Consider the following 24,390-nt stretch of genomic DNA (forward strand, 5'->3'; position numbering starts at 1 on the left):
GGGAACCCTCCCATGGTTCCCTCCCTGAGCCCCACAGGAAGGCGCTGGGGCCGCAGTGGCTCCATCTGATGGATAGGAGCATTGAGACCCAGCGAAGTCTGTGCACCTTCACGGCAGCAGTGCGGGAAAACATACCAACGTCACGCAGATCTGGGAGAGAGGCGGGTGGGACATCCTCCAGCCGCAATTTCCACGTGACATTGGCTCCTAACCGCTCCCCGCTCAGACACTCCACCCGCACCGTGAAGTCGTCACAGACGGGGATGGAGACAGGGGTCCCAGCCGTCTTCACCTGCACAGAGACACGAGCTCAAGAACACGGAGCAGGGAGCCAGCGTTGCCGAGCCCGCGCCAGGCACTTAAAAACTGGCTTATGTTACTGTCAGAGGAGGTCGTGGAGAGGTCGTGACCTCCCTTTGACCCGGGAACTGGCCCCAGGCAATCAGAGCTCCTGAGCCCTCCCCTGTCCTCAGAAGGTCTGCTCTACACCCACCACCTGTCCCCAGTGGGAGCTGTTTGGGAGGACACAGCCTTGAGAAAGCTGGAAAATGAGGTTCCAGGTTCAGAGAGGTTGAATCACCTGCTCAGGTCACACAGCCTGCAGACAGAGGTGTAAGCAGAATAAAAGCCAATGTAAATGGGAAAAGAATTTGAAAGAGAATAGATACACATATATGTAAAAATAAAATAAAATAAACTACAAAGAAAACAAATATACTTAGAAAAAAATTTAAAGATTCTCAAAAAATTAAAAGGGCACAGACACACACACACACACACACACAAGAAAGCCTAAACACTCCGAATTCACGGGGCTGTACTTCATTGGAGAAACAACTTCTGCCGACGACTCGGCCAATGTCCTCACAACACCTACATCCAGCAGGACACGACCCTCCCTCCCGGGAAGCAACAGCTCCTCCATTGTGACCACAAGGCCTGGCTTCTCCTCCCAACCTGAGCACGGCCCTCAGTGCCCCCTGACCGTCTGCAGGGCAGGGCAGTGGTGGTGCCTGGTTAGCCTGGGGACAGTGCCAGGCAGGGGCCGGGGTTCAACACAAGCCTCACTGGGCCCTCTTCCCATCGTGCTCTTTCAAAGGCAACATCCCAAGAGCTTCTATATCAAGCCCCAGGGGGTGTTAGTTTATCAGAAGCTTGGGCATCTAGAGGTGAATGAGAAGGTTCTGTGTAAAAGGAAGGGTCTGTGAAGGACATCTGTCCAACCCACGATCCAGAGTCGATCTGGGCCTTGGCGGTCAGCCTGCTGCACGAGAGACCTTGACCACCTCATTCAGGGTCCAGACGATGCCCTCTCAACACAGGCCCTGGGCTGCAGGAGGTCATTCAACATGAATGGCAGGTCAAGCCACAGACTGGTACCAGGCACCCACTATGTGCCGTGCACCCCACGACGCCCAGGGTGCAGGTGCGCCAGTGGACGTGGGGTTCGTGCCGCTGTCACTGGAGGAGAACTGCTGTGTGCCAGGTACCTGGCATTCCCGCGAGGCAATGCGCACACTTTTTGAACATCCTCCATTATTCAGGCCCTGCGTGGAGCGCTTTAAACATGTTGGCTAGTTTAGTCTCCAAAACAGGCCTGTGGAGTCAGAACTGTCATTACCCCACGTTACAGATTGAATTAGCTTCAGAGAGGCTGAGGGGCTGCTGAGCACCAGTGTATTACTGATGAAAATCTGTCCTGGCCGCTGTAACTAGTGTCTGGCTTTGTTTATCTCCGATAATCCTCAGTGCCTAAAACCATGCTTGGCCTGTAACAGGCACCCAAACACTTGCTAAATGGAAGAATGAAGGAGGGAGAAAATGAGTGAAAGAATGAACAAATTTGGTGTAGTGAGAGTCTAGACTTACTCCGTGATGTGAAATCTCGGGCAACTTACTTACTCTCCATGGGCTTTAGTTAATTCACTTACCAGTCAAGGGCTAATGATACCCACTGAGCAGGGTGCTGTAATCATTAGCGATAAGGAAAGTAGAACTTGCAGCCTGGCACCAGGAATACAACCAGTGCTCACTAACCCATAAATATTGCTGATACTGCTGTCAAGTGCCTTTCTTTAGATAAAAGGGGGCAAGATTTGTTTCTCTTTGTTTTAAAATCAATACTCTTTGTATTTGGTTTTGTGAAAATGTGTGTTCTCCGAAATTCTTAACATGAGGTGCTAGAAATGAGTTGCTCTGATGAGACAGCAGCCTTTGAGCAGAACGAGGACTTATTTAACTGAGTGACTTTTAAAGACTCCCTCTGTGAACGCTTGGGACTTCAAATCACCAAAGTCCTTGCCTATTACACAGCTAAAAACTCTTTGGTAACCATGTCTCTCCAGTTGGCATGTAACATTTTCCTTCCAAGGAGGATCCATGATGCCTCCTCACAGATTTAAGGACCGGCCCGGCATAGCAGCTCAGAGAGCGTGTCGCAGCACTGCAGCCTCCCTGCCCCATTCCCAGGCTCTTTCTTCATGGGTGGGGACAGTACCATATGGTGACCACAGCTCTGTCCTCACGTCAGCCGGCCTGGCTCTACCATTTCCCAGCTGTGACTCTGGCCAATTATTTTTACTCTCTAGTAATAACACGGTAACAATAATAGGGCTCCAGTGAGGATCGCATTAACTAACCCATGCTAAGGGATGCACGGTGCCTGGCACAATCTAAGCACTCAGCACGCATTTGGTTTGCTATCTTTATGCAGAAAGAATGGCCAATGATGAGATGGATACCAGATCCGCCTCTGCCTCTATGTCATTAGCCTTGTCTGAGTTACTTTCTCATCCTGGGCCTCAGTTTGCCCATTGGTAAAAGGACCGTGGGTTGAACTGTAAGTTCATTTGAAATCTGAGGTTCTCTGCCCGGTGACCCTCAGCTCAGTCCAAGCCCCCCTTGTGGGGAAGGCCAGGCACATACCTGGATCTGACAGAAGCCGCGGGCTGTGAGCTCGTCTAACAGGAAATGCTGGAAAGCTGGCAGCAAGCCTGTGTAGTCGGCGTGGCACACCTTGCCCGGCGGGAGCTGGAGCTGGAGCTGCCCTTGGGTCCAGAGAGTCTGCCACAGCTGGGGCCCTGCAGACAAGCACCAGAGGTCAGCAGACAGGGGCGGAAGAGCTGTGGGATTCTTTTCTTTGTCTTGTTTGGTTTTTCCTCTGCAAAAATAACCCTTCCTCATTTAGCTTGGAGCCCACGAGCACTGCCATCTTGCTTGTCACCCTCTGAGTCTAACTACTTCCTAGCATGCCGGCTCGTCTCAAATTACTTCGCACCCTCACAGCAAACTCAGTCCTGCCTCAGCCTCTAAACCAGGCTGCTTTACATTTACATGGGACCTGGACATTCTTGTTGGAAAATCTTCCACTTGGACTCAAACAGGGCCACTGCACCTGGTTTGGCCAGTTAAGAGTTTCACCACAGCCTATGTGAAAGGCTTTCTCTAAGGTTGCTCAGTGCACAACCTGCACAGTCGTACACAGCAGCCCTGCACTCCACTTTAGGAGCTCAGGACCTATGCCTCTCTTCTCCCAAGTCCCTTGCTCAGTCGTGACCAGTCTGGTCTTAATTTCGGCTCAGGCCACTCTGTCATCATCCAGGGAAATAGGCCACGTATTTGTCCAAATCATATTTTGAAATTTTTCTGGATAGTATTCTCTCTTTCAGAATGCTTTATGGCAAATACTGTCCTTTGATGCTCTACCAGCCACCCAGAGCCTTGTGACAGTCAGTCCCAGGATCTGGGTCTCCCTCCTGAACGCCCCTCCCGCTGCCCTGGGTGGACCCAGCGCCGGTCCCCGAGTCCGCCCCCGGCCTGGCTGTGAGTAACCATGGCCAGCCTTTGCCAGGACAGATGCAGTCAGAGCCTGACGTGGCCTCACAGCCATGTGCATGTGAAAGTGGGTTTGCTATGAGAACAGGAGGAAGGAGCTCTGCCCATATTTAAATATGGCCCAGGCCCACAGTGATCAGAAAGGATGCCATACCCCGGAGCTCCAGATGGACGTGGGGGCAGGGCTGGCGTGGCAGTGTCACTGTCCCTCTCAGAGGCCGGACCAGCAGCTCTAAGCTTGCCAACACCATAGTAACCAATACGGCCAGTGGATCACCTGTATCTTGAATGCAGTCCTGTATCCAAGAGTCCAGAATGATGGCAGGTGTCTCAAGGGGCAGATTGCTCCAGAGAAGCCACAAACAGCGCTTCCCCCCCAGGGGTCTGGGAAGCACATCTGCTCCTTCTAGAAGAAAATGCTCCATTGGACCTTCTCTCCTGCTCTGATGCCACCTGGCTTACGGTGGACAGGCTACACTCGGGTGGGGAAAATGAAGGCCTCGGCCCCGAGCCCTGAGAGGGAGCGGGGCACCGGGCAGCCCTTCCTGGGGCCACTCACGCTGGCAGGCACGGGGCTGAGGGGGCTGCGACTCCCAGCGTCTCCTCTGCAGGCTACACAGCAGCGGCCCTGGCGGGAAGGCACTCCGGTAGCCCGGGCGGCACAGCAGCTGGCACCGCTGCATGGCAGCCCCTCCTGGGCCTGAGGCTGGCGCGCACAGGAGGGCCCCGCCGGCCACATCCGACACGTTGAAGGGCAGTGGGCACTGCGGGCCTAGGAGAAGGAAAGGGACAGCTGTGGGCACCTGCCCAGCGCCGGGGCTGAGCACTGCCCCCCTCACTGCCGCTCACTCGCACGGGGGGGCCCCCGTCCTCCCTTCCCTCAGGCCAGCCTGGGCCTGTCCCCACCCTGCCCCGCCCTCCGCCTGGCCGAGCCCATCCTCTCTCGGTTTTATCACACGCCTGAGCAGGGCTGACTCTCGTTCCTCCACCACCAGCTCAGGCCCTCTCGAGCTTCTTCCCGTCTCTTCCATCTCTAAGTCCCATTCCCAGCCAGTCTCCTCCACCTCAAGGCCAACGGGTCCAGAGCTCAGTGTCTGCTGCCCACACCCGCTCTGGCTTCAGCACCCCGAGCTCAAGGCCTGGCACCTCCAGCCAGGAACATGGCAGCCAAGACGGTCCCACCTCCTCTGCCCATCAGCTGAAGCAGTGGCTCACACCTCCTCGACTTCTCTTCATTCCCACCGCACTTCCTTCATTTAGACATTCGTCATCTTCTTCCTGAACGGCTATCGAAGCTTCCTCACCAGCTCCCCGCATTTGGGCCTCATCCCCTGCCCTTCTGCTCCCATGTCCAATCCAGTCCCCGCCGCCGGCAAAGAAATGGAGCTGGACTTGGCTCTCAAGACCCCCCGAGCGCCTGCTGACCCAACTCCCTCTCTCTGCTCTGGTCTCTTCCAGCCCCATTTTGCCCCATAGTTGTCATTCCCTGACCGTAGGCTGGTTGCACACCCCATGCCCTTCCCTCTGCCTGCTCGTCTGCCTAAAAGTTTTCTTTACAGGTCCTCAGTTATCAGCTCAACCCCTCAAACTGTCTAACCCTTCCATGGTTCTCCCAGGCCAACTTAGGCCTCCTTTCTCTAAGCTCTCAGGCCACTTGGAGTAGACCACCCCCCACCACCCCGCCGTGTTATCAATTATTCAAGACTCTATCTGCATTCTGGTCTCCCCACTGGATTGAGCTCCGAGAGGAAAGAGGACCCCTTTCCTCTGTTCACCCAGGCCATGGCACAATGCTGACCCAGAACACAAGCTCCATGAGTATGTGTTAAATAAGTGGGTAACTAAGTAAATTAAAGGACAGACATACTCCGTGCAACAATTTCACACCTGGCTAGAGGTTTAGTTCATCATCTGACCGAAGCATAGCCTTGCTGCCTGCATATGTCTGGCTTTAAAATCTGCAACCCACATGTGACTCAGGAGTACTTGGGGGCCTCACAGATGGAGAATGACCCATTTTGATCTCCAGGGGGCAGCCTGGGTCTTCTATCTAATAAAGACGATGGCCTCTGGCCAAAATTTTGCACTGTAATTTGAGGGCTTATTGAGTTGGCTCTTACCAAGTACCATGTATACGCTGGGGATGGGAAGCCTGTGGGCTATGGGGCCAGCCTGTGGGCTATGGGACCAGCCTGTGGGGCCAGGCTGTGGGCCAGCCTGTGGGCTATGGGGTCAGCCTGCAAGCTTTGAATCCTGGCTCAATCATTTACTAGTTGAGCCCCCTAGAGCAAGTTAATTACTGTCTCTGTGACTCCGTTTTCTTGCCCATCAAATGGTGAGGATAGCAATAGCGCCTACCACCTAGGGATGGTGTGAATCAAAATGAATTAAGGCATGTAAAGAGCTCAGAGGAGTTACTGGCAGCTAATAAATGGTCATTAATGTTAGCTATTATTATTATTAACAATAACAACAAGCGTAATATATTATTGCCTGATTGGAAATTATAGGATGTGAATTCACCCTTTCAGAGCAATGAAATAGCATTTGATGCACCACGAGGGTAAACTTCTGAGAGAAATAATAGCTGATATTTACCACGAATTTTAGAGGTTGTTTAACTCTGTCATGATCAATACTTAACTGGACCTCACTCAAAATAGCCCTATGAAGCAGGGATCCCCGGTTTTATCATCCCCCTTTTACAGATGACAAAACTGAGGTTTGAGGATTTGGAGGGACAGAGCCAGGGCTTGAGTGCTGGTTCTTTGAACCGAAGCACTATCCCAGCAGGGAAAGGCCCTTTAGTCTGGCGCTGCTGAGGGGGGAAGGGTGCTCTTCCCTGGGCTCCCCGGCTCCCCGGCTCAGCATACCCTTTCCAGAGCCCGCAACACTCAGTGTTATAATGGCTCGCGGACGTCTCCCAGGCCCCGGCCCTATTTCTGGCTTGGACAGCAGGCTCGCCAGGCTGGGGGAGGACTCCACCCCTCCGTGCTGAGCGCGGGCTTGTGCACAGCCCCATACGTCTCTGAGCCCCTGTGTCCGACCTCTAGGATGGCAATAAAGGTCCCTGGCACTTCTGACCACCAAGGCGGGCCAAGTACAGGAGGGAAGGTTTTGGGCACCTGGAAAGCCAGAGCACCGCTGAGTTGTGACCTCTCACGTGGGAGGGCGCCCGGGCCCCGGGCCGAGGACCTGCGAGGGGCTTCCCACACCAGCAGCCAGGCCCCCATTGGCAGCCAAGGCCACTGAGGCTGACGAGGCCCAGCTCCTCCTCACGCCAGGCAGAGCGGAACTGGAACCTGCATGCCCCCGCATCTCCAGCCCACGCTCTTTCCTCTGTCCTCCGAGGCTTCCTGCAAGTACTTGGCCAGGCCCCTCTCAGGACTCATGCAGGATCCCCAGCTGGACCCGTATGTGGGCCCAGAACTGGCTCTCATCCTTCCCGCGGGACCCCAGGGAAAACCCCTCACCATCTGAACCTCCAATACCACACCTCTATTTAAAAACCACTGTGCGGCCCTTGGTATGTGCCCGGGATACTGTTAAGAGCATCACCAATACCAACTCCTTCAATTCTTCCCACAAAGCTGAGGGGTAGGTCCCACTATCCTCATTTCCCAGAAGCCAACGCTGAGGCACACTGAGGGTAAATATCTTGCCTGTGACCCGAGAGCTAGGACACGGCACAACCGGACCCCAGAATCTATGTTCTCCACGAGTGTGCCAGGCGTGTGTGCATGTGTGTGTGAAAAGCGAGATGTCAGTGAGGGAATGTGCACATGTGAGCCCCTGGTGCACAGAGTAAACCTCAATAAATGCATGTTCCCCTCCAGGTCCCCAGGATGGCTCTGTACCCTGGGGCTCTTCTGGTTCCCCTCCATGGCCTTTTTTGGGAGTGGGCCAGTGAGTGCTTTGACTTGGCTGGGAAGGCATCTCCTCCTGGGGTCTCCGCGTCGTCTGAGACACAGACGTTCCTCTCGTCAGCGTCTCACCCTGCCCAGCCGACCTGCTTTCCCATGGCCTTCCTCCCCAGTTTCACTGAAATGCAGACTCCCTGGCTATGGTTTGACTCATCCAGCCTCCGTGGTCGGGGAGGAGGGAAAAATGAAGAAGTATGGAAACTGACGTGAATTGAACACCCACAGCGGGCCAGCATGGAGAGGGCACTCTACCTCCTTAATCTCACGCAGTCCTTCCAAAGGATAACTGCATCATTGCCATTTTAGAGGCTAGGAGAGCAAAGGCTCAAAGCAGCTGAGTGGCTTGCCTGGGGCACGTGCTGGTGACTGGACTAGAAACCAGATCCTGCTTCCAGCCCCTCATACAGGAGCTCGTGCGCACGGCGCATTTACTGTGTGCCAGGGCCGCCCAAGCATCTCCCAAGAACTGATTTCATCTTCACAGCATCTCTGTGAGGCAAGACTGTTGTCACCCTCATCCCACAGGTGAGGACCCCGAAGAAGCGGGACCTTAAATTTCTGCCCTAAGTCCTACAGCAGCAAGTGGGGAGCCAGGCCTGGCCCTGGAGGCTGCCCTCTGAGCCACCAGGTGAAGCTGTTTACAGAGACTATTTGAATTAGTCTTAACGATGACTCTAAGAAATAGCTACGATTCCCCATGCCCATTTCACCGATTGGGAACCTGTGGTCCAGAGAGGTTAAGGGACTAGCCCAAGGTCACCCGCAAGGGAGGTGGCAGAGCTGACACTCAGGTCTGTCTGTCTGGCCCCTACATCTGAGCTTTCTCCACCACGCTCTGCAGTAGGTCAGCAGGAAGGGGCTTCGTTAGCGCTGGCTGTTCCATTTGCCAGAGGTGTGGCTTTCGACATATTAACGAGCTTCTGTGAGTCCCAGTTTTGCCATCTGTATAATGGGGAGTAGGACTGTTCTATTTACCTGCATCGCTGGGAGGCAAAAATGGGATAAGTAATGTGAAAAGCACATTTTAACAGGTAAATCTCTGCACAGGTAAGTTATTATCGTGGAATCCTGCAAGGCCAAGCCGCATGGAGTCTTCTCAGGCCCCAGAAGAGCTGTGCTTCCGGACCTGTTCCTGCAGGAGACACATCAGGCTGTTTCCTGGGTCCCAAACAGTGCAGACCACTCTTAGATGCCCTGCAAGTTCAATGTGCGTGGCATCCGACCCTAAGGCTGCCACATCACTTCTCTCGGCAGCATCTGGCAGGGAGCTCTACTCATAAATACTCACTGAGCACCTACTATGTTCCCTGCATGATGGAAGCTGCTGAGGCCCTTGAAGCAGGCCCCGTACAGAGAGGGGGAGTTGGGGGCTTGGGAGAAAAGGCGTGTGGTGAGAGCCGTGGGCACACGCCACAGGTTAGGGTCAGGTGAGGAAATGGACAGAAGGGGACAGAGACCCACAAAGAAAGCAGGTGACTCTTCCTTCCCACCCTTCCTTTGAAGAGACCCCCTGTCTCTTTACAATATAAATATAAATTTACAAATATAAAAATTCTCTTTACGCATAGAAATCACTAGACCTAATTAAATGTGTCCGCAGTTCCAAAATGTTGCTTATAGACTGCAAAAGTTAAAAATAAGGCAACGAAACAATAAGGACAGCAAAAGAAAGGCAATTGCAATAAAATTAGTATTTAGTACAATATCCCTCGACCCTGCCAGACCCAACATCCCAATTTGTAATAAATATTTTGCAATGTCTTCATTTACTGTTCTGAAACGAAAGTCACAGATAATGTAACCTACCTGTGCCCATAAATTTTAGCGTGACTGCAATGTTCTGTGACTTGAGTATATAGGAGGAATGAAAGGTAAGTAACTGATAATTAAATAATATTTTAATAAGTAATAATGTATTTCAATAGTATAATATATATTCATAAGAGATATGTTTCAATATCTGATATCCAAATGATTTTTAAACTAGAAATAAAAATAAACAGATCGACACCTCCACGGACTCCTAAAGCTCCCTGGCTGGGATGGACCCGCCCACACTGAGATCCTGCTGTGTGTACCCTCCTCTCCACTCGAGGATGGGGAGACCAAGACCCGGCACCCCTCAGCAGGCCTGAGCTTTGTGAGGCGCCGGCTCAGGAGGTCCCTGCACGGGCTCTCCTTGGTTTGAGCCCCAGGGCTGGGCATTGGTACAAAGCAGACGCAGTTTCAGCATCACGGGAATCAACTGTGACCACATCCCTCTTGCGGTTCCCTTGTCTCCCTTCCTGTCCCCACTGTCCTGGCACCTTTGGAGTCCCCCCAACCCCAGCCAGGACAAAGGAAGAGATGAGCAGGACCCCACCAGCCCAGGGAGCCCCTCTGCAGCATCACCACTTACTCTCACAGGCCGGCTGGCTCCCAGCCACGCGGGTCCCAGGCACCTCCTCTCCGCTGCCCAGGACACACCAGCAGCTGCCCTGGGACGGGTCGCATTGCACTGGGGAGAAGCCTCCATCCTCCGCCGTGCAGGCTGGGGCGTAGCCAGGGCTGGCTCTCCTGGAGGGAACTCCACTCTGGAGCACTTCACAGAGGCTCGGGCCTTGATGCAAAGACAAGCCCTATGGGCTCTTTGCCCGTGAAGCTGCCATAGCCCTTGTCACCACCCACCACCGACTGCCACCTGCCTGCAGGGCCCCAGGGTCTGGGGTGCCTCCCCACTGGGGTGTTGAACTAGGACAGGGCAAAGCCTGGGCCTCGCTCAGGTCTGTACTCCCCTATCTGCTCCATACACACACACACACACACACACACACACACACACACACACGTGAGCAACCACAGTTCAGATGATAAGGGCGACAACAGGAGATGTGCAGGGCAGTTTAGGAGTCCGTAGGAAGGTAGTGAACTCCGCCGTGGAAGGGGGAGGCCCGCAAAGGCTTCCTGGAGGGACCTATGGGTGGGCTGAGTAAGACTTAGCCAGCTGGTAGCGGGAGGGGTGGGAGGTTTGCAGAGGCTGAACCAGAACACATTAAGGCCCCGGGGGAAGAGAGTGTCTGCCTGCTTGAAACGTCTGACTACAGTCTATTACACCTGGATCTTGATGCTGAGATGGAGAAACAAGAGAAGTAAAAGAAGTTACAGGAGCCACACACACAGGGGCCCATGAGCCACAGCAAAGAGCCTGGCCCTAAGGACCATGGGGAGTGTCGATGGGTTCCAGGCAGAGGAGGGACATAAACACGTCTGCACTTTACGGACATCGTCTTGACCTCACCGTGGAAACCAGACGGCGGAGCCAGGCTGGAGCCTGTGGTGGCATCCGTGCTGCACAGCTGGTCTCCCATGAAAGCACCAGTGCCCACTTTAATAGGGACCAGCGCTGGTTTGCTCCTCTAGTTACGAAGTGCAGCCCCAATCTCTGCTGTGTGTATTTCTCCCAAGAACCCACTGAAGTGGAGGAATATTGTCCCTATTTCATAGGTGAGAATACTGAGGCACAGTGAGGATAGAGGCTTGCGCAGCTCTGGAAGTGGTCGAGCTGGGACGTGAAGCCCCAGCTCTTGGGGCTCCACACCCGGTGCTCATGGGTGGGGTAGGGGGTAACGGGGGAGGAGCCATACTTACACTGGGCACTGCCGTTTGTGCCAGGTGGTGTGCCCTCTCCTGAGGCCGGGTCCACACACCAGGTGCTGGCCTCTGACACCTGCAGCCTGGCAAACTCTCCTGTCTGAGACAAAGCCGAGGTCGTGTCACCAAGGGCAGGTGATTTTGTAGCTGATACGTCAGTAGCCAGATGTCAAGAATGTTCCTTCAGAACCACTGGGGATGGTTTCTCCAAGTGGAAGGGGTGGGAGGAGGTGCTGTCCTCTTCCAGACCCTCTACATACATTATTTGAGTTGGTGATTTTAACAACCCCATGAGACAAGAACCACAGTTAACCCATTTTAGGGCAGGCGAAACTGAGGCTCACTCAGAGAGGGAAAGTGACAGAACAACATCCCATAGGTTGGGGAGCGGCAGACCCGGGCTGGGCCTAAACCCATCCAGCCCCAAAGCCCAGCCACTCTCTTGAAATAATGCCCCCCATTCCAGAAATGATTTTCAGCAAGCATCCCTTGGAGAAAGGGAGTCTGTAACACCTGTAACAGGGAATAAAGAAAAGGTAAAAGGCAGTCACCCAAACCCTGACCGGGGCCCCTGTCTCCTCGGCCTGCCCCAGGGCCAGCTGGGGGATGCTGGGGAAGCTCCTTCGATTCACTGGGGAGAGTTTCCTCATCTAAAAAAGAAGGAGGTGGGACTAGATGGACCCTTGAGCACGTTCCTTCTCAGAGCCCTTGATGGAAGAAAACATCATCTCTCCTGAGCGTGTGTAACAGCAGGTGTCGGGAGAGGGCAGCTCCCCCAACCTTCCTGGCCGTCACTGGAGGTTTCCTTGACTTTTCTTGGGCACTTGTTCGTTTTATACTCTGCTGTGCCATGTTCACAGACAAGAAATGACCATCATAACGACACCCGACATTTCCAGAGAACATACCAGGAGGCCCCCCCCTCCCTGGGGGTGTCATTCAGTCCCTGGGAGGTAGGGAGCCCACTGTCCTCATTCTACTCAGAGAGGCCCAGAGAAATCAGGTGATGCACCCCTGGGCGCACGGCTTTTTAGCTACACAGGTAAGAGTCAAAGCCAAGCAAAGGTTTGAGAAAACATGGGATAAAGACTTAAAATTGAGAACACTTTAGCCATTAACGTGAATTTTCTTCGAGAGTTGGGTCCAAGGCATAGCCATCCCGTTTGGGCAGTGGACGTCTTGGGTCCTGTTTCCTGGCACCTGGGTGCTCCAGGAGACAGGCTGGAAAACCACACGATCAGAGGTTCTCTGGGACCTGCTCTGAACCCCTTTTCCCTCCGTCAGAGCTGTGGTTTCTGCCTCTCCTCCTCCATGGGTGAACTCGCCACCCCACCCCTGATGATGGAGCAGACTCTCATTCCAGTGGTAGGGGGCTGTCAGCCAAAATAAAAGATTAAATTTCTCTATAAAACTCCATCATAATTGGGGTCCATGTTTACAGCACCAAACAACAATAATAATGAGGAATAATAATAAGGACACTTTTGCTCAGTAATTTGCAGTTTCACTAACCTCTACACTGCTGATTTCATCTGATTTTCTTGGAGCCCCTTGGAGCCTAGCAGAGTGGGTGGCGGTGTTCCTATCACCCCTACTTCAGGGAAAGGGGCCTGAGGCACAGAGATTGCCATCATTTGGCACCTAAGTGGTTGATTCCAGCAAGAAGCTTTTCCCTAAGAGCTTTCACATCAGTCACTGCACTAAACCATGACAACCCTCCACGGAGCTGCGGAGGGAAATACATTACGTCCCCCATTTATGCTGAGAAGCTAAAATGTGATGAGCGTGGCGATGTGGCAAACGGCCTCAGAAACTGTACATGCGTAGATTATTTTTCAAAGAGTTTTCATTAAAGATATTTCCTTAGGGCCTCAAAACAATCCTAGCGCTAGGGAAGGTTAAAATGTGGCCTGATCTTAGGATAAAACAAAGTACGGAGAAGCACAGAGAAGGTAAGTAAATTACCCAAGTTCACACAGCTAGGGTCAGCCAGGGCTGGGACAAAAACCCAGGTCTAGAACTCCTGTGAGTTTTCGACTAAAACAAATTTATTGAAAACTAGAAAAATTACCATCCAGGAAGTTCTAGCTTCCCTCTCAACCCTTCCTGGGCCTTCAGAGGCTTACCTCTAAGCAGGTTGGGATGAACAGGTCTTTTGGAGATGGGTTTCCTTGGGAACCAGCCTGTTTCCAACTGGAAAGCAGCGCCCTGGCTCGAGACTTCTCACAGCTGGTGGGGCCTGGCAGGGAGAGAGGGGATCTCTTAACAGACTGGCCATGGGTGCCAAGGAAGGGTGGGGAGCCCAGGTTGGCCCGAGTGTCAGAGCCGTGCATCTGGGTGGATGGAGGTGCCTTATACATAGAGCTGGAAACTCAGAGAAGAAGCAGGCTGAGATTCTGGGACAAAGACCCACATGGGACGTATCATCTCTGACGTGTAATGCGAGCGCTTGATTGCACGGGTCTGAACTCAGGAAAGAGGTTGGACTATAGACCAGATGCAACGTGGCTGCTGAAAGTACAGAAGTGGCAGAAACTGCCCAGGGAGCAGGTGCAGCGGGGAGACCTGGGGCTCCCTCTCCCCCTGCAGCTGCCTCTCTCCACCTGGGAAACGAGGACCACCAATTAGGAAGGGCCAAGGTCAGGGAGAGTCTTCCAGGCCTGGGGACTAGAGGAGGCGTGGTCTGGCTGCCCTCAGGGGCTCGTCTGAAGGGCTGGCCCACGGAGCCTCCCCAGGCTGGGAGTGGGCACCACCCACCAGAGCACCCACCGCCCGGGTCAGGGGGGCTTCTCTTACACTGCGGGATCTGAGGGGAGCGGGCAGCCAGCGAGGTAGGGACGTACTCTCCCTTCCCGTCCACACACCAGCAGTGCCCTGGAAAAGAGCCACAGCCAGAGTTCAGGAAGAGCCCTGAGGGACCTGCCCCGAGTGTCCCGCAATACACACTACTATATATAGAATAGATGACGAATAAGGACCTACTATACAGCACAGGGAACTCTACTCAATACTCTGTAATGGCCTATAGGGGAAAAGAATCTAAAAAAGAGTGGCTATATGTATATGCATAACTGGTTCACTTTGCTGTACACCTGAAACTAACACAACACTGCAAATCAGCTGCACTCCAATAAAAATCTTTTAAAAATTTTAAAAAACTTTCCTCATTTGCATGCATAGCAGTGCCAATAAGGTCCCTCTCCCATCCTCCCATCTGTCCGCCCTCCCCAACACTGTCCACAATCACAGGCCTTAACACCCAGAAACCTCAGCAACCACTCACGTGACCTTTGGGCTGGTAGAAGGCCACTGCTCCCATTGTACAGATGGGACAACCAGAGGCCAGAGAAACTAAAGGACTTGCCCCCAGCCGCCAAACAGGGGCCTAGAGTCCAGCTCACTTGCCCCCCAGGGCCGGGCTCTTTCCTCTAAGTGGTGTCACTTGGCCTCCCCAGGGCGCCCGCCCCCCTCACCAGTTGCGGCGTGGCACTGCACGGGCTCCCAACTTCCGAATGCGTCACACTGGGGCACGTAGATGCTGGACCGCAGAGGGCTGGATGCCTGTGGGGATCTGCCCAGGTGGACACGGAGTCTCTGGTAGAAGTCAAAGGCTGGAGTCAGGAGAGAGGAGCAGAGATGTGAGTGCCTGACTGGCAAAGCCCGGGCCGCGTAGGCTCCATCCTGAGAACAGCCACACAGACCCTGTTTCAACATAGGCAGCTTTTTTATTTATGTGACAAACACTTCCACCCAAAATAGGCTCACTGAGCAGTGGGTAGGCACTCACCAGATTGCCCATTAAAAATAAAAATGTAAAAAAACATAAAACTAAAATGTCAGCTGATGGGAATTCCCTGGTGGTCCAGTGGTTAGGACTCTGTACTTCCACTGCAGGGCGCACGGATTTGATCCCTGGTGGGGGAACTAAGATCCCGCAAGCTGCAAGGCGCAGCCAAAAAAAAAAAAAGAAAAGAAAAGTGTCGGCTGAAGTTTGAAGGAATGGAATCACTGTTCCTCCTTCTTCAGGAATTCTCATTTAGAGCTGATCAGGTCAACACAGTGTCTTCAGGCACATGAGATAGCAGTGATCACTGATCACACTTATCACACGTTGACTGTGTGCCACGCACAGCTGTGTAGCAGCTACCTTTCCTCCTGCGCCCACCCCTCCCCCTCACGAGGACCTGGGACACTGCTACCAGGTTCTGATGGTCAAAGACACTTTGTGGCCCTCAATCTTTTTCTGCGCTGGGCCTTCGATCCCCGTACTCTACAGGACATGGAGGTTTGCACACCAAGAGCTTCCTCTCCTCTGCAACAGTAGACGTGCCTCTTCTCATTTGCAGGGATGCCAAGGAAAGTGACCAACCCTGGTCCTTCTCTATAGACACTTCCTTTTTTCCCAGTGATGTCAGACATGCAAAATCAGAGCCAGTGGCTTGGTGGAGGGCAACTTCCTTAGCCTGACTTCTGAGGAATATGCCATCATACCATTCAGCGAATAAATCCCTATGGTGCCAACCGTTCTCTCTTCCCTTCCTCTAAATTTCCCTCTCTAACCAATGTGGTCACAACTCAAGGGGCATCAGTCCCTCCCCCTCTCTTTGATTACATCATACCCTGCCCATGCACAAAAACTGGTTTCCTGCCCAAAGCAGAATCTCCAAGTCTCTAAGGAACAGAGAAAGAAAGTACCTGGGCATGAGGGGAGGGAAGGAAGGAGAAGAGAAAAAAAGAGGAGGAAAGAATCAAGGGTGGTTAAGCAACATTCTCCAGGTTCCCACTATCTGTTGAGTGCTGTTCTAGGCCCCAGGATATAAAGAATAAGACGGGTGCCTTGTCCTCCCAAAGCCACGGCTGATGAGCAAGAGAAGCAGGAAATAAAGATGGCTCTTGGGAGACTCTCACATGTGGTTAAGGAAATAAAGACATGCGAAACCCAATGTCAAGGTGGCGGCAGACATGCCAGGAACATGAAAGCAGGGAGGCTCCAGCCTGTGGGCGTGGGCGCTCGTCATCTCAGTACAGATGTGAGGGGAACACTGCTTGGCTGTTTTGTGGCCCAAGCCCAGAGAACCCCTGACAGGGAATCAGCTAAGCTGACAAGGGGCTGGGAACTCAGGTCTGCTTGGAGATGGACGAATCGGTCCTCCCTGCCAAGTTGGTGCGGGGTCAGCGAGAGGACTGCAGAGACATGGGACCCTGCTGCCAGAGCAGGCTGCAGGTGCTGGAGGATGAGATGGGGCCCTGGGATGAGACCAATCTAGGCTCCGAGCCTGGCCATACCAGGCAGCAGGGGCATGGGACGGAGGCCCGGGGGCCAAACCACCAGCATCGCATCCAGGCTCTGCTAGTTATTAATTAGGTGAACTTGGGCGTGCGACTTAACCTCTGTTTCCACATTTGAAAAGAATCAAAGATGGGGATTATAGCATCATTCTCATGGAGCTGTTGGAGGACCAAATGCAAAGATGCGGTAATCTGCTTAGCACAGGAAGTGCCTGGCCAGAGGTACATTTCAATTAGTTGAAACGCTGAGCTGTTATTAGGCCAGAGCAGTGTCAGTCCTCTGAGCGTATTTCTGTTACACGCAGGCACTAAGTTGTGCTTTTTGGAATTACTACCTGGATTAGATTCGCTCACATGAGGAAGGTGCCTAAACCCGGAAGTTCCTCAGCTAGGAGGGTTCCTCTCCTTTCCCCCTTGGAGGGGTGTTCCTGAATCCTTGGAAATGGGGGGAAGCCTCAGAACATGCCATGAGGGGAATGGGAGCATTTGGGGCTCACATATTTGAACCTTCTAACCAGAATGCTTGACTTCCTGGTGGGCGGCAGGCACCATCTGCAATACAAAATGTGAAGCCCTGCCCCCAAGGGGCTCTGCTGGAGGATCGGGGGACATCTCGGAGAGGTGTGCAAAATTCCAGCTTTGGCTGGGATCACAAAAAGCCTTTGTCTTTTCCGGAATCCATGGGCCCAGGGAAACCACAGTCCTGAAGATGACTGAAGAGGAACTAATTCAAGCTCTTGCTTCCTCCAAAGAAGGAACAAGAAACCAGAAGCACCGGGCACTCACTGGACAGAGCTGCCAATCGAATGGCATAATCACTCCCGCTCAGAAACTTCTCCAATAAAGTCTCTCGGGGCAGGGAGAGGCGAGGAAGGGCCAGCTCCTCGTCCGTCAGCCGGATTCCTTTGGCCGCGAGGAAACTCTCTCCCAGAGGGAACCGAGAACTGTTGGAATCCATGACGATCTCTTCTGCTTCCTTAATGAACTGCAGGACACGAAGCTTCACTTGCTCACAAGAGCCAGGACCTAGGGAAGTAAAGACATCACAGACGGATTCATCCACCTCGTGTTGCTCCCTTTGACCCCTTTGAAGTATGTGAGCATGTAGACACACACTCACACACACACTCACACACACACAGTCACTCACACACACACACTCTCTCTCTCTCTCACACACACACACACACACACACACACACACTCACACACGTATTTCTGCCTCTGCTGTTTCCTTCACCTCAGCTCTTTCCACAACCTGAAATGTTCTTCCTGTTTTGTCTCCACAATTGCATTCACTCAACATTTATGGAGTATCTATTTTGTAAGAAGATTAGTAGTAGTTAATGTTTATTTCATGCCAGGCATTGTACTATGAACATTTACACAAACAATTTAATTTAATTTATTAAACAGCCCAGTATGATGTTATTATTATGTGTGTGTTACAGATGACAAACTGAGCCATGGTGAAGTCATATAACTTTAAACAAGCTCCTAGCTGGCAAATAGTTGCTTCAGAATTCCAGTCTTGTCAGTATGACTCTAGAACCAGTGATGTTGACCAGCTGCCTCAAATGGAAGGATGGACAGATGGATGGATTGATGGATAATAGACAGATAAATGCGGGAATGGATGGATGGATGGATGAGTGGATGGACGGATGGACGTATAGACCACAGATGGGGGAACGGATGGATAAATGGGGGAATGGATGAATGGATGGATGAGTGGATGGATAGATGGATATCAAAAGTTGAAAGAAGGCATTGTAATTTAGTAAAGAGTTATTCTTGTGAAAGGGAAAGAGCATGACTCTCAGAGACCTCTGGGTTCAAATGTCAGCATGATCTCTTATCAGCTGTGTAATAATGTACTTAACTTTTCTGAGCTTCAGTCTTGTGATCTGTGAAATGGGGATAATCAGGGAATCTACGCCATAGGGTTTTTGTAATTATTCTATGAGTGTGGCAGCTGAAGTGGTTGGCACATGTCTGGTACATGCTGTCCTTGAAATTGTTACTACTATAAAAAGCCACCGAGCCATATTTATTTCAATCAATCACACTGAATTCAACAGTGAATGTGTTCAGTAGATTCTTTTGAGAGCACAGGATTACCAGAAACTCTTGACACCTAGGATTTGAAGACATTGATTTCTGTGGATGTTCTTGATCAAAAAATCTATTCTCTCAATCCCACGGATTTGGAATCCCTGAAGCAAAAGTTCACATTCAAAACTCTATGCTTACTGCTCATGTCTTTCAGAATAGACTGAAGATTCCATAACTGGACACTTAAGACCTTTGAAAATCTGGCCCCAATTTACCTTTAGTCTCTCCTTCTATAATTCCCTCCTAAGTACCCTGCCCCCCTTCCTACCACCTTTCTCCACCCATCCCCAACAAAGCAGACCCTTTCACAGTCTCCCTGACCCGGCACATCTATTTCCTCTGTCAGGAAGGGCTGGGCAAACATCCCTCACGATCCAGAAGCTGATGCCATGCAAATCTTTCCCCAACTCCCCATTCGGTGAGTAGCCCCATTCTCTGGGCATCCTCCGTCGTGTCTTCTGTGTTCACACTTCTGTTCTATCATTTCAGTTTATTACCCGATGACAAGTCAGTTTCTCACACTAGGCTCTGAGCCCCTGGAGGACAGACACCATAACTTTCTCATGATTGTTTCCCCGTCACACGGCACAGTGCACACAGCAGGTGGTCCATAAATGCATATGAAGTGAAGAAAGCAAACTGCAAACAGGCCAGAGATGGCAATACGGACAGGACCTGACATCATACCCCTAAGGGCAGGAGCCATCATCCCTGCATGTGTGCAGGAAGTTACTGGTCACCTCCTTACTTACTGTCAGTTGTATTAATCCAGTTAGTTGAGGACTTTCTATGTACTGGACCTGGCACTTTCCATCTATTATCTGCTATAATTCTCACACCAACGCTTTTGAAGTAGTTATCTGTCATAACCCAGATTTTACAGATGAAACTAAGACTAAGACGGGCGACCTTTCTCTAGCTTACAGAGTAGGAGGTAACAGAACCCGGATTCAAGATGCCTAGGGCTCTGTCTTCTAGGTCCATCCTTCTCAAACTTTAGGGAGCATTAGATCCACATGAGGATCTTTCAGAAATGCAGATTTTGATTGAGCAGATGGAGTCCGAGATTCTAAATTTCTGACAAGTTCCCAAAGTGGTGCTGATGCTGCTCGAGTCTGATGCTATGAGCATCAGGGCTCTGAACCAATGGCCACCAAGCCCTTCTGATAACACACCCCTATCAACGAAAGAGTTTGAACATGCACCCTAAAACATGTGCATTTCTTTATTTATAAAGCATATGTATGTACCGGTATAATAAGGTGCTGGGTACAGTTTTCTCAGCTGTTTCAGCTGTCAACAATTAATGGCAAAAACAAAAACAGAAATGTAAAAGGAAGAGATAAAATACTAAATATAAATGGAAGTTCTAATACTTTCTTCCCAGTGGATTATTCTATAAACCCGGGTGGTCTACTCTACACAACCTCACATTACTCAATGAAAGAGATGGTATATTCTAAGTTCAGCTCCAACGCTTTGGTGAATAAGGTCTCAAAGTGAATAAGACTAGCTACTGAATTTACTAGGTGCTTTTGGTATCAGCAACTCAGGCCCCAAAAATTAGATCCAAAGAGGACCAAATTCAGTCTTAAATCATCTAAAAATACAGGAATGTCCCCGTGTAGGAGATCTGACCATTGGTCCAGAGAATCTCAAAAAATAAATGAGACTTCTTATATAACAGTCATGCTGACATCTGTGTGTTGACTTTGAAGGTCAGCCCATTGCTAGGACTTGACATGTTAAAGGAGAATCCTAGTAGTGGGTCTCCAGGCTGTTCAAGATGCCCAGGGAATTACCGTTCTCATCACATATTCCTATCACCCAAAACCCACTTCTGCTAAAGCCTAAACTTCGGCTAATGTCAAAATAGTGACACTAATTCAAAAAAATACATGCACTCCAGTATTCATAGCAGCATTATTTACAATTGCCAAGATATGGAAGCCAACTAAGTGCCCATAAACAGATGAATGGATAAAGAAGACACCTAAGTGTCTGTAAACAGATGAATGGATAAAGAAGATGTGGTGTATATACATACACACACACACACACACACACACACACACACACACACACACACACACACACACACACACAATGGAATACTACTCAGCCATAAAAAAGAATAAAGTTTTGCCATTTGCAGCAACATGGATGGACTTGGAGGGCATTATGCTAACTGAAATAAGTCAGACTGAGAAGGACAAATACTGTATGATATCACTTATATGTGTAATCTAAAAAATACAACAAGCTAGTGAATATAACAAAAAAATAAGCAGACTCAACAGATACAGAGAACAAACTAGTGGTTACCAGTGAGAGTGGAGGGACAATATAGGGATGGGAGAGTGGGAGGTGCAAACTATTGAGTATAAGATAGGCTCAAGGATGAATTGTACAACATAGGGAATATAGCCAATATTCTGTAGTAACTGTAAATGGACTGTAACCTTTAAAAACCGTTTAAATTTTTAAAAATTTTTAAATAAAAAAATTAAAATTAAAAAAATTGTCTGATTAATTTTAACAATAGCAGAAAGGTCTGGGCAATGTTGAACATTGCAAAGGATGAATGGAGAGATTTTATTGGACTTAAACAGCTATAATGTTACCTGTAAAATTAACAACTGCTAGTTAGTGAGATTCTGCTTTGGTAATACCAGTGTTGAATCTGTCTGGTTGCTCTTTCAAACTGATGGCATGGCTATTTGGTGGTAAGGCATTTTAGTTTAAGACACAGAGTCAGCTTCATTCTGTTTATGTCATACACCATAGCTTTGTTGTAAGTCTTCTGCCACAAAGCTGAACTCACAGGCCTCCTTCAGCAGCTCTTCAATTAGCCCTTGAATTAACCCCCCTCAAGTATAGATAAATAAAGGCACTTTGAAGACAGAAGCTCTTCCTGAGGTCCACAGCACCTAGCAGTGTCCTTATAAGTAACAAAACCATCACAATATGTGCTGGTTAACCAAACGATGCACCTACTTAGGACAGATTACTAAAGCATTCGCCATACGGAGCAAGAGCCAGGTCATATTCACTTTATAGCCTTCACTGGGCTAAGATAATGCTTTGCACACAGAAGACATCCAGTTAAAATTTGAGGCATTGATTTAAATAATCGATTATATGAAAATTTAAAAATGAATTACATTAACTTTGCCGATGCCTGACTGTGTAGATGTAGGGAACTCACTTCCCTTCTGTGAGCCTCGGTGTTACGGACTGAATGTTTGGGTCCTCCTCAAAGGGATGTGCTAAAGCCCTAATCCCCAATGGGATGGTATTTGGAGGTGGGACCTCTGGGAGGTGATTAGGTTTAGGTGAGGTCATGAAGCTGGGGCCCTCAGGATGGAATTAGTGTCTTAAAAAATGAAGAGACCAAAGCTCTTCCTCTCTCTCTGCCATGTGAATACACAGTGAGAGGGGTGCCTTCTGCAAGCCAGGAAGACGGCTCTCACCAGGAACCGAGTCTGCCGGCACCTTGACCTTCCACCCTCCAGAACTGTGAGAAACAAATGTCTGTTGGTTGAGCCCCTCAGTCTGCTACTCTGTTACAGCCTCCTGAGCTGACTAATACATTCAGTTTTCTCAGCCATACATTGAAGGGATGTACCTGGCCTTCTCTAAACTCCATTCCAGCTTTGACAATATACTCCCACCAGATACCCATTTTTAAAACCCACAAATTCAGCTCTTCGTGGTTTAACTCACATGCTGGGACCTTGCCGGGCTCGGTCCGGGTTCCTTCCAGCTTTTGACCAGCCTCATCCACACACCAGCAGCTCCGGAGGTCGAAGTGGGCCAGTGGCGTGCTAAAGTCTGAGTAGGGCCCTGGGTATCGGCTGAGCTGGCCGTTTAGGATCTGCCAGAAGACGGAGGGCTCCAGAAGGATGTTCCCTCTGGGCTGGGTCAGGTTCCCTTCCAACACTGCCAGCGGGACATCTTGGACTGACGAGTATCTTGCCAGCCCTGGGAAGATGTCTTGTTGGCCAGTCTCATACAGACTTTGAATAAAGAGACGGAAGTTTCTGGAAGCCACTTCTCTGTAGCTCCTGACCTTCATTAGCAGCTCTGCAGGGCTCAGCTCCTGGCCACCACGGTTCTGAGCTCGCCACTGTTCATACCACTCAAAGGCCTGCTCGGGGGGCCCGTCACATTGCACGCGTCTCCACTGCCCGCTGGCACTGCACTGCGGGATATAGATGCTGGAGAGGGTGGGCAGCATGCTGGGATTAGAGACCAGGGCCCGCACCGTCCCAAGGAAGGCGCGCTCAGCCTGTAACTGACAGGGTGTGGGGCCTGGGGAGGAACAAAGCACAGGTACGTCAGGTTAAGAAGTTTAATAAGCCCCGAAGACCGAGATGGAAGACCTTAACTGTCCAAACTCTATCTAACACCTTATACAACCATAGAGATGCCATCAACCTTAAATTTGTAAGTATCATCCAGAAAGAGAACATCCCCATCACTAAATGAACACGGTTGAGACCAGCTGTTGTCAGCACGGCAGACACGTACGTGGCAGTTCCTTAAGGCCAAATAAATCTCCCTATTCACTCCTTAGAATGGTAAACATTATCAAGACCTTTCTGGACAATTTTTAAATCAGCCAGCATAATTTTTTTTTTTTTTTTTGTGGTACGCGGGCCTCTCATTGTTGTGGCCTCTCCCGTTGCAGAGCACAGGCTCCAGACGCGCAGGCTCAGCAGCCATGGCTCACGGGCCCAGCCGCTCCGCGGCATGTGGGATCTTCCCGGACCGGGGCACAAACCCGTGTCCCCTGCATTGGCAGGCGGACTCTCAACCACTGTGCCACCAGGGAAGCCCGCCAGCATAATACTTAAAATGGATAAACAACAAGGACCTACTGTATAGCACAGGGAACTCTGCTCAATATTAAGTAACAACCTAAATGGGAAAAGAATTTGAAAAAAGAATAGATATATGTATAACTGAATCACTTTGCTGAACATCTGAAACTATCACAACATTGTTAATCAACTATACTCTGATATAAAATTAAATGTTAAAAAAAGAAAACAGCCAGCATATTTTGCCATGACAGAATTTGGGGCTTTAGCTACAGCGGTAAGGCACTGTGTCAGGGGCCCAGGGGAGAATCAGAGTCTGCAGATTGAATACCCAACAGACTTACATTGCTTGGGTTCTCCAAGTTCACTTCGAGTTCCGGGAATAGGCTGACCCTCGGCGTCCACACAGTAACACTCTGAGTTGAAGCACTGGACAGGGAGGAAGTGCCCCTCACTGGTACAAGAAGGGACAAACAGGCTGGACCCGGCAGGCTGGCTACGCAAGAGGCTTTGCATGCGCATCCTTTGCTTTTCACACTCTGTGGGGCACTTCGGTTGTCCACCTCTGACCCTGGAGCCAGCAAGTTCTTGGCCCTGGGCATCCACGCACCAGCATTCTCCAGCAAAGCACTGGACCTCCTTGTAGCTCCCTTCTGCAGTGCATGATGGGACAAAAAGGCTGCCAGGTGTCTGCCCACAGCCCTGGGAGCTAAGCACCATTTCCATCACGTCACCTAAATCCTTTGCTTTGTCCTCTGGCACAGAAATAGCAT

At 50.7% G+C, this 24,390-nt stretch overlaps 1 protein-coding gene across 1 annotated transcript in view; it reads right to left on the bottom strand.

Annotated features, from left to right (window-relative positions):
- TG (thyroglobulin) overlaps positions 1 to 24,367 on the bottom strand; it is an 80,754-nt gene extending 56,387 nt beyond the window's left edge. Inside the window, exons 1-11 of the mRNA XM_079902422.1 lie at positions 23,962 to 24,367; positions 22,518 to 23,105; positions 17,463 to 17,702; positions 14,861 to 14,998; positions 14,184 to 14,261; positions 13,514 to 13,626; positions 11,385 to 11,487; positions 10,156 to 10,356; positions 4,394 to 4,606; positions 2,926 to 3,080; positions 136 to 292 (exon numbers count right to left, since the gene is read on the bottom strand). Coding sequence (XP_079758548.1) covers positions 136 to 292; positions 2,926 to 3,080; positions 4,394 to 4,606; positions 10,156 to 10,356; positions 11,385 to 11,487; positions 13,514 to 13,626; positions 14,184 to 14,261; positions 14,861 to 14,998; positions 17,463 to 17,702; positions 22,518 to 23,105; positions 23,962 to 24,343 — 2,368 coding nt within the window. The 5' untranslated portion in view covers positions 24,344 to 24,367. The remainder of the gene's footprint in view (positions 1 to 135; positions 293 to 2,925; positions 3,081 to 4,393; positions 4,607 to 10,155; positions 10,357 to 11,384; positions 11,488 to 13,513; positions 13,627 to 14,183; positions 14,262 to 14,860; positions 14,999 to 17,462; positions 17,703 to 22,517; positions 23,106 to 23,961) is intronic.
- Positions 24,368 to 24,390: the final 23 nt, after the last annotated feature.

This window comes from Stenella coeruleoalba, assembly GCF_951394435.1.
Source record: "Stenella coeruleoalba genome assembly, chromosome: 17".
In the NCBI taxonomy this organism is placed as follows: domain Eukaryota; kingdom Metazoa; phylum Chordata; class Mammalia; order Artiodactyla; family Delphinidae; genus Stenella; species Stenella coeruleoalba.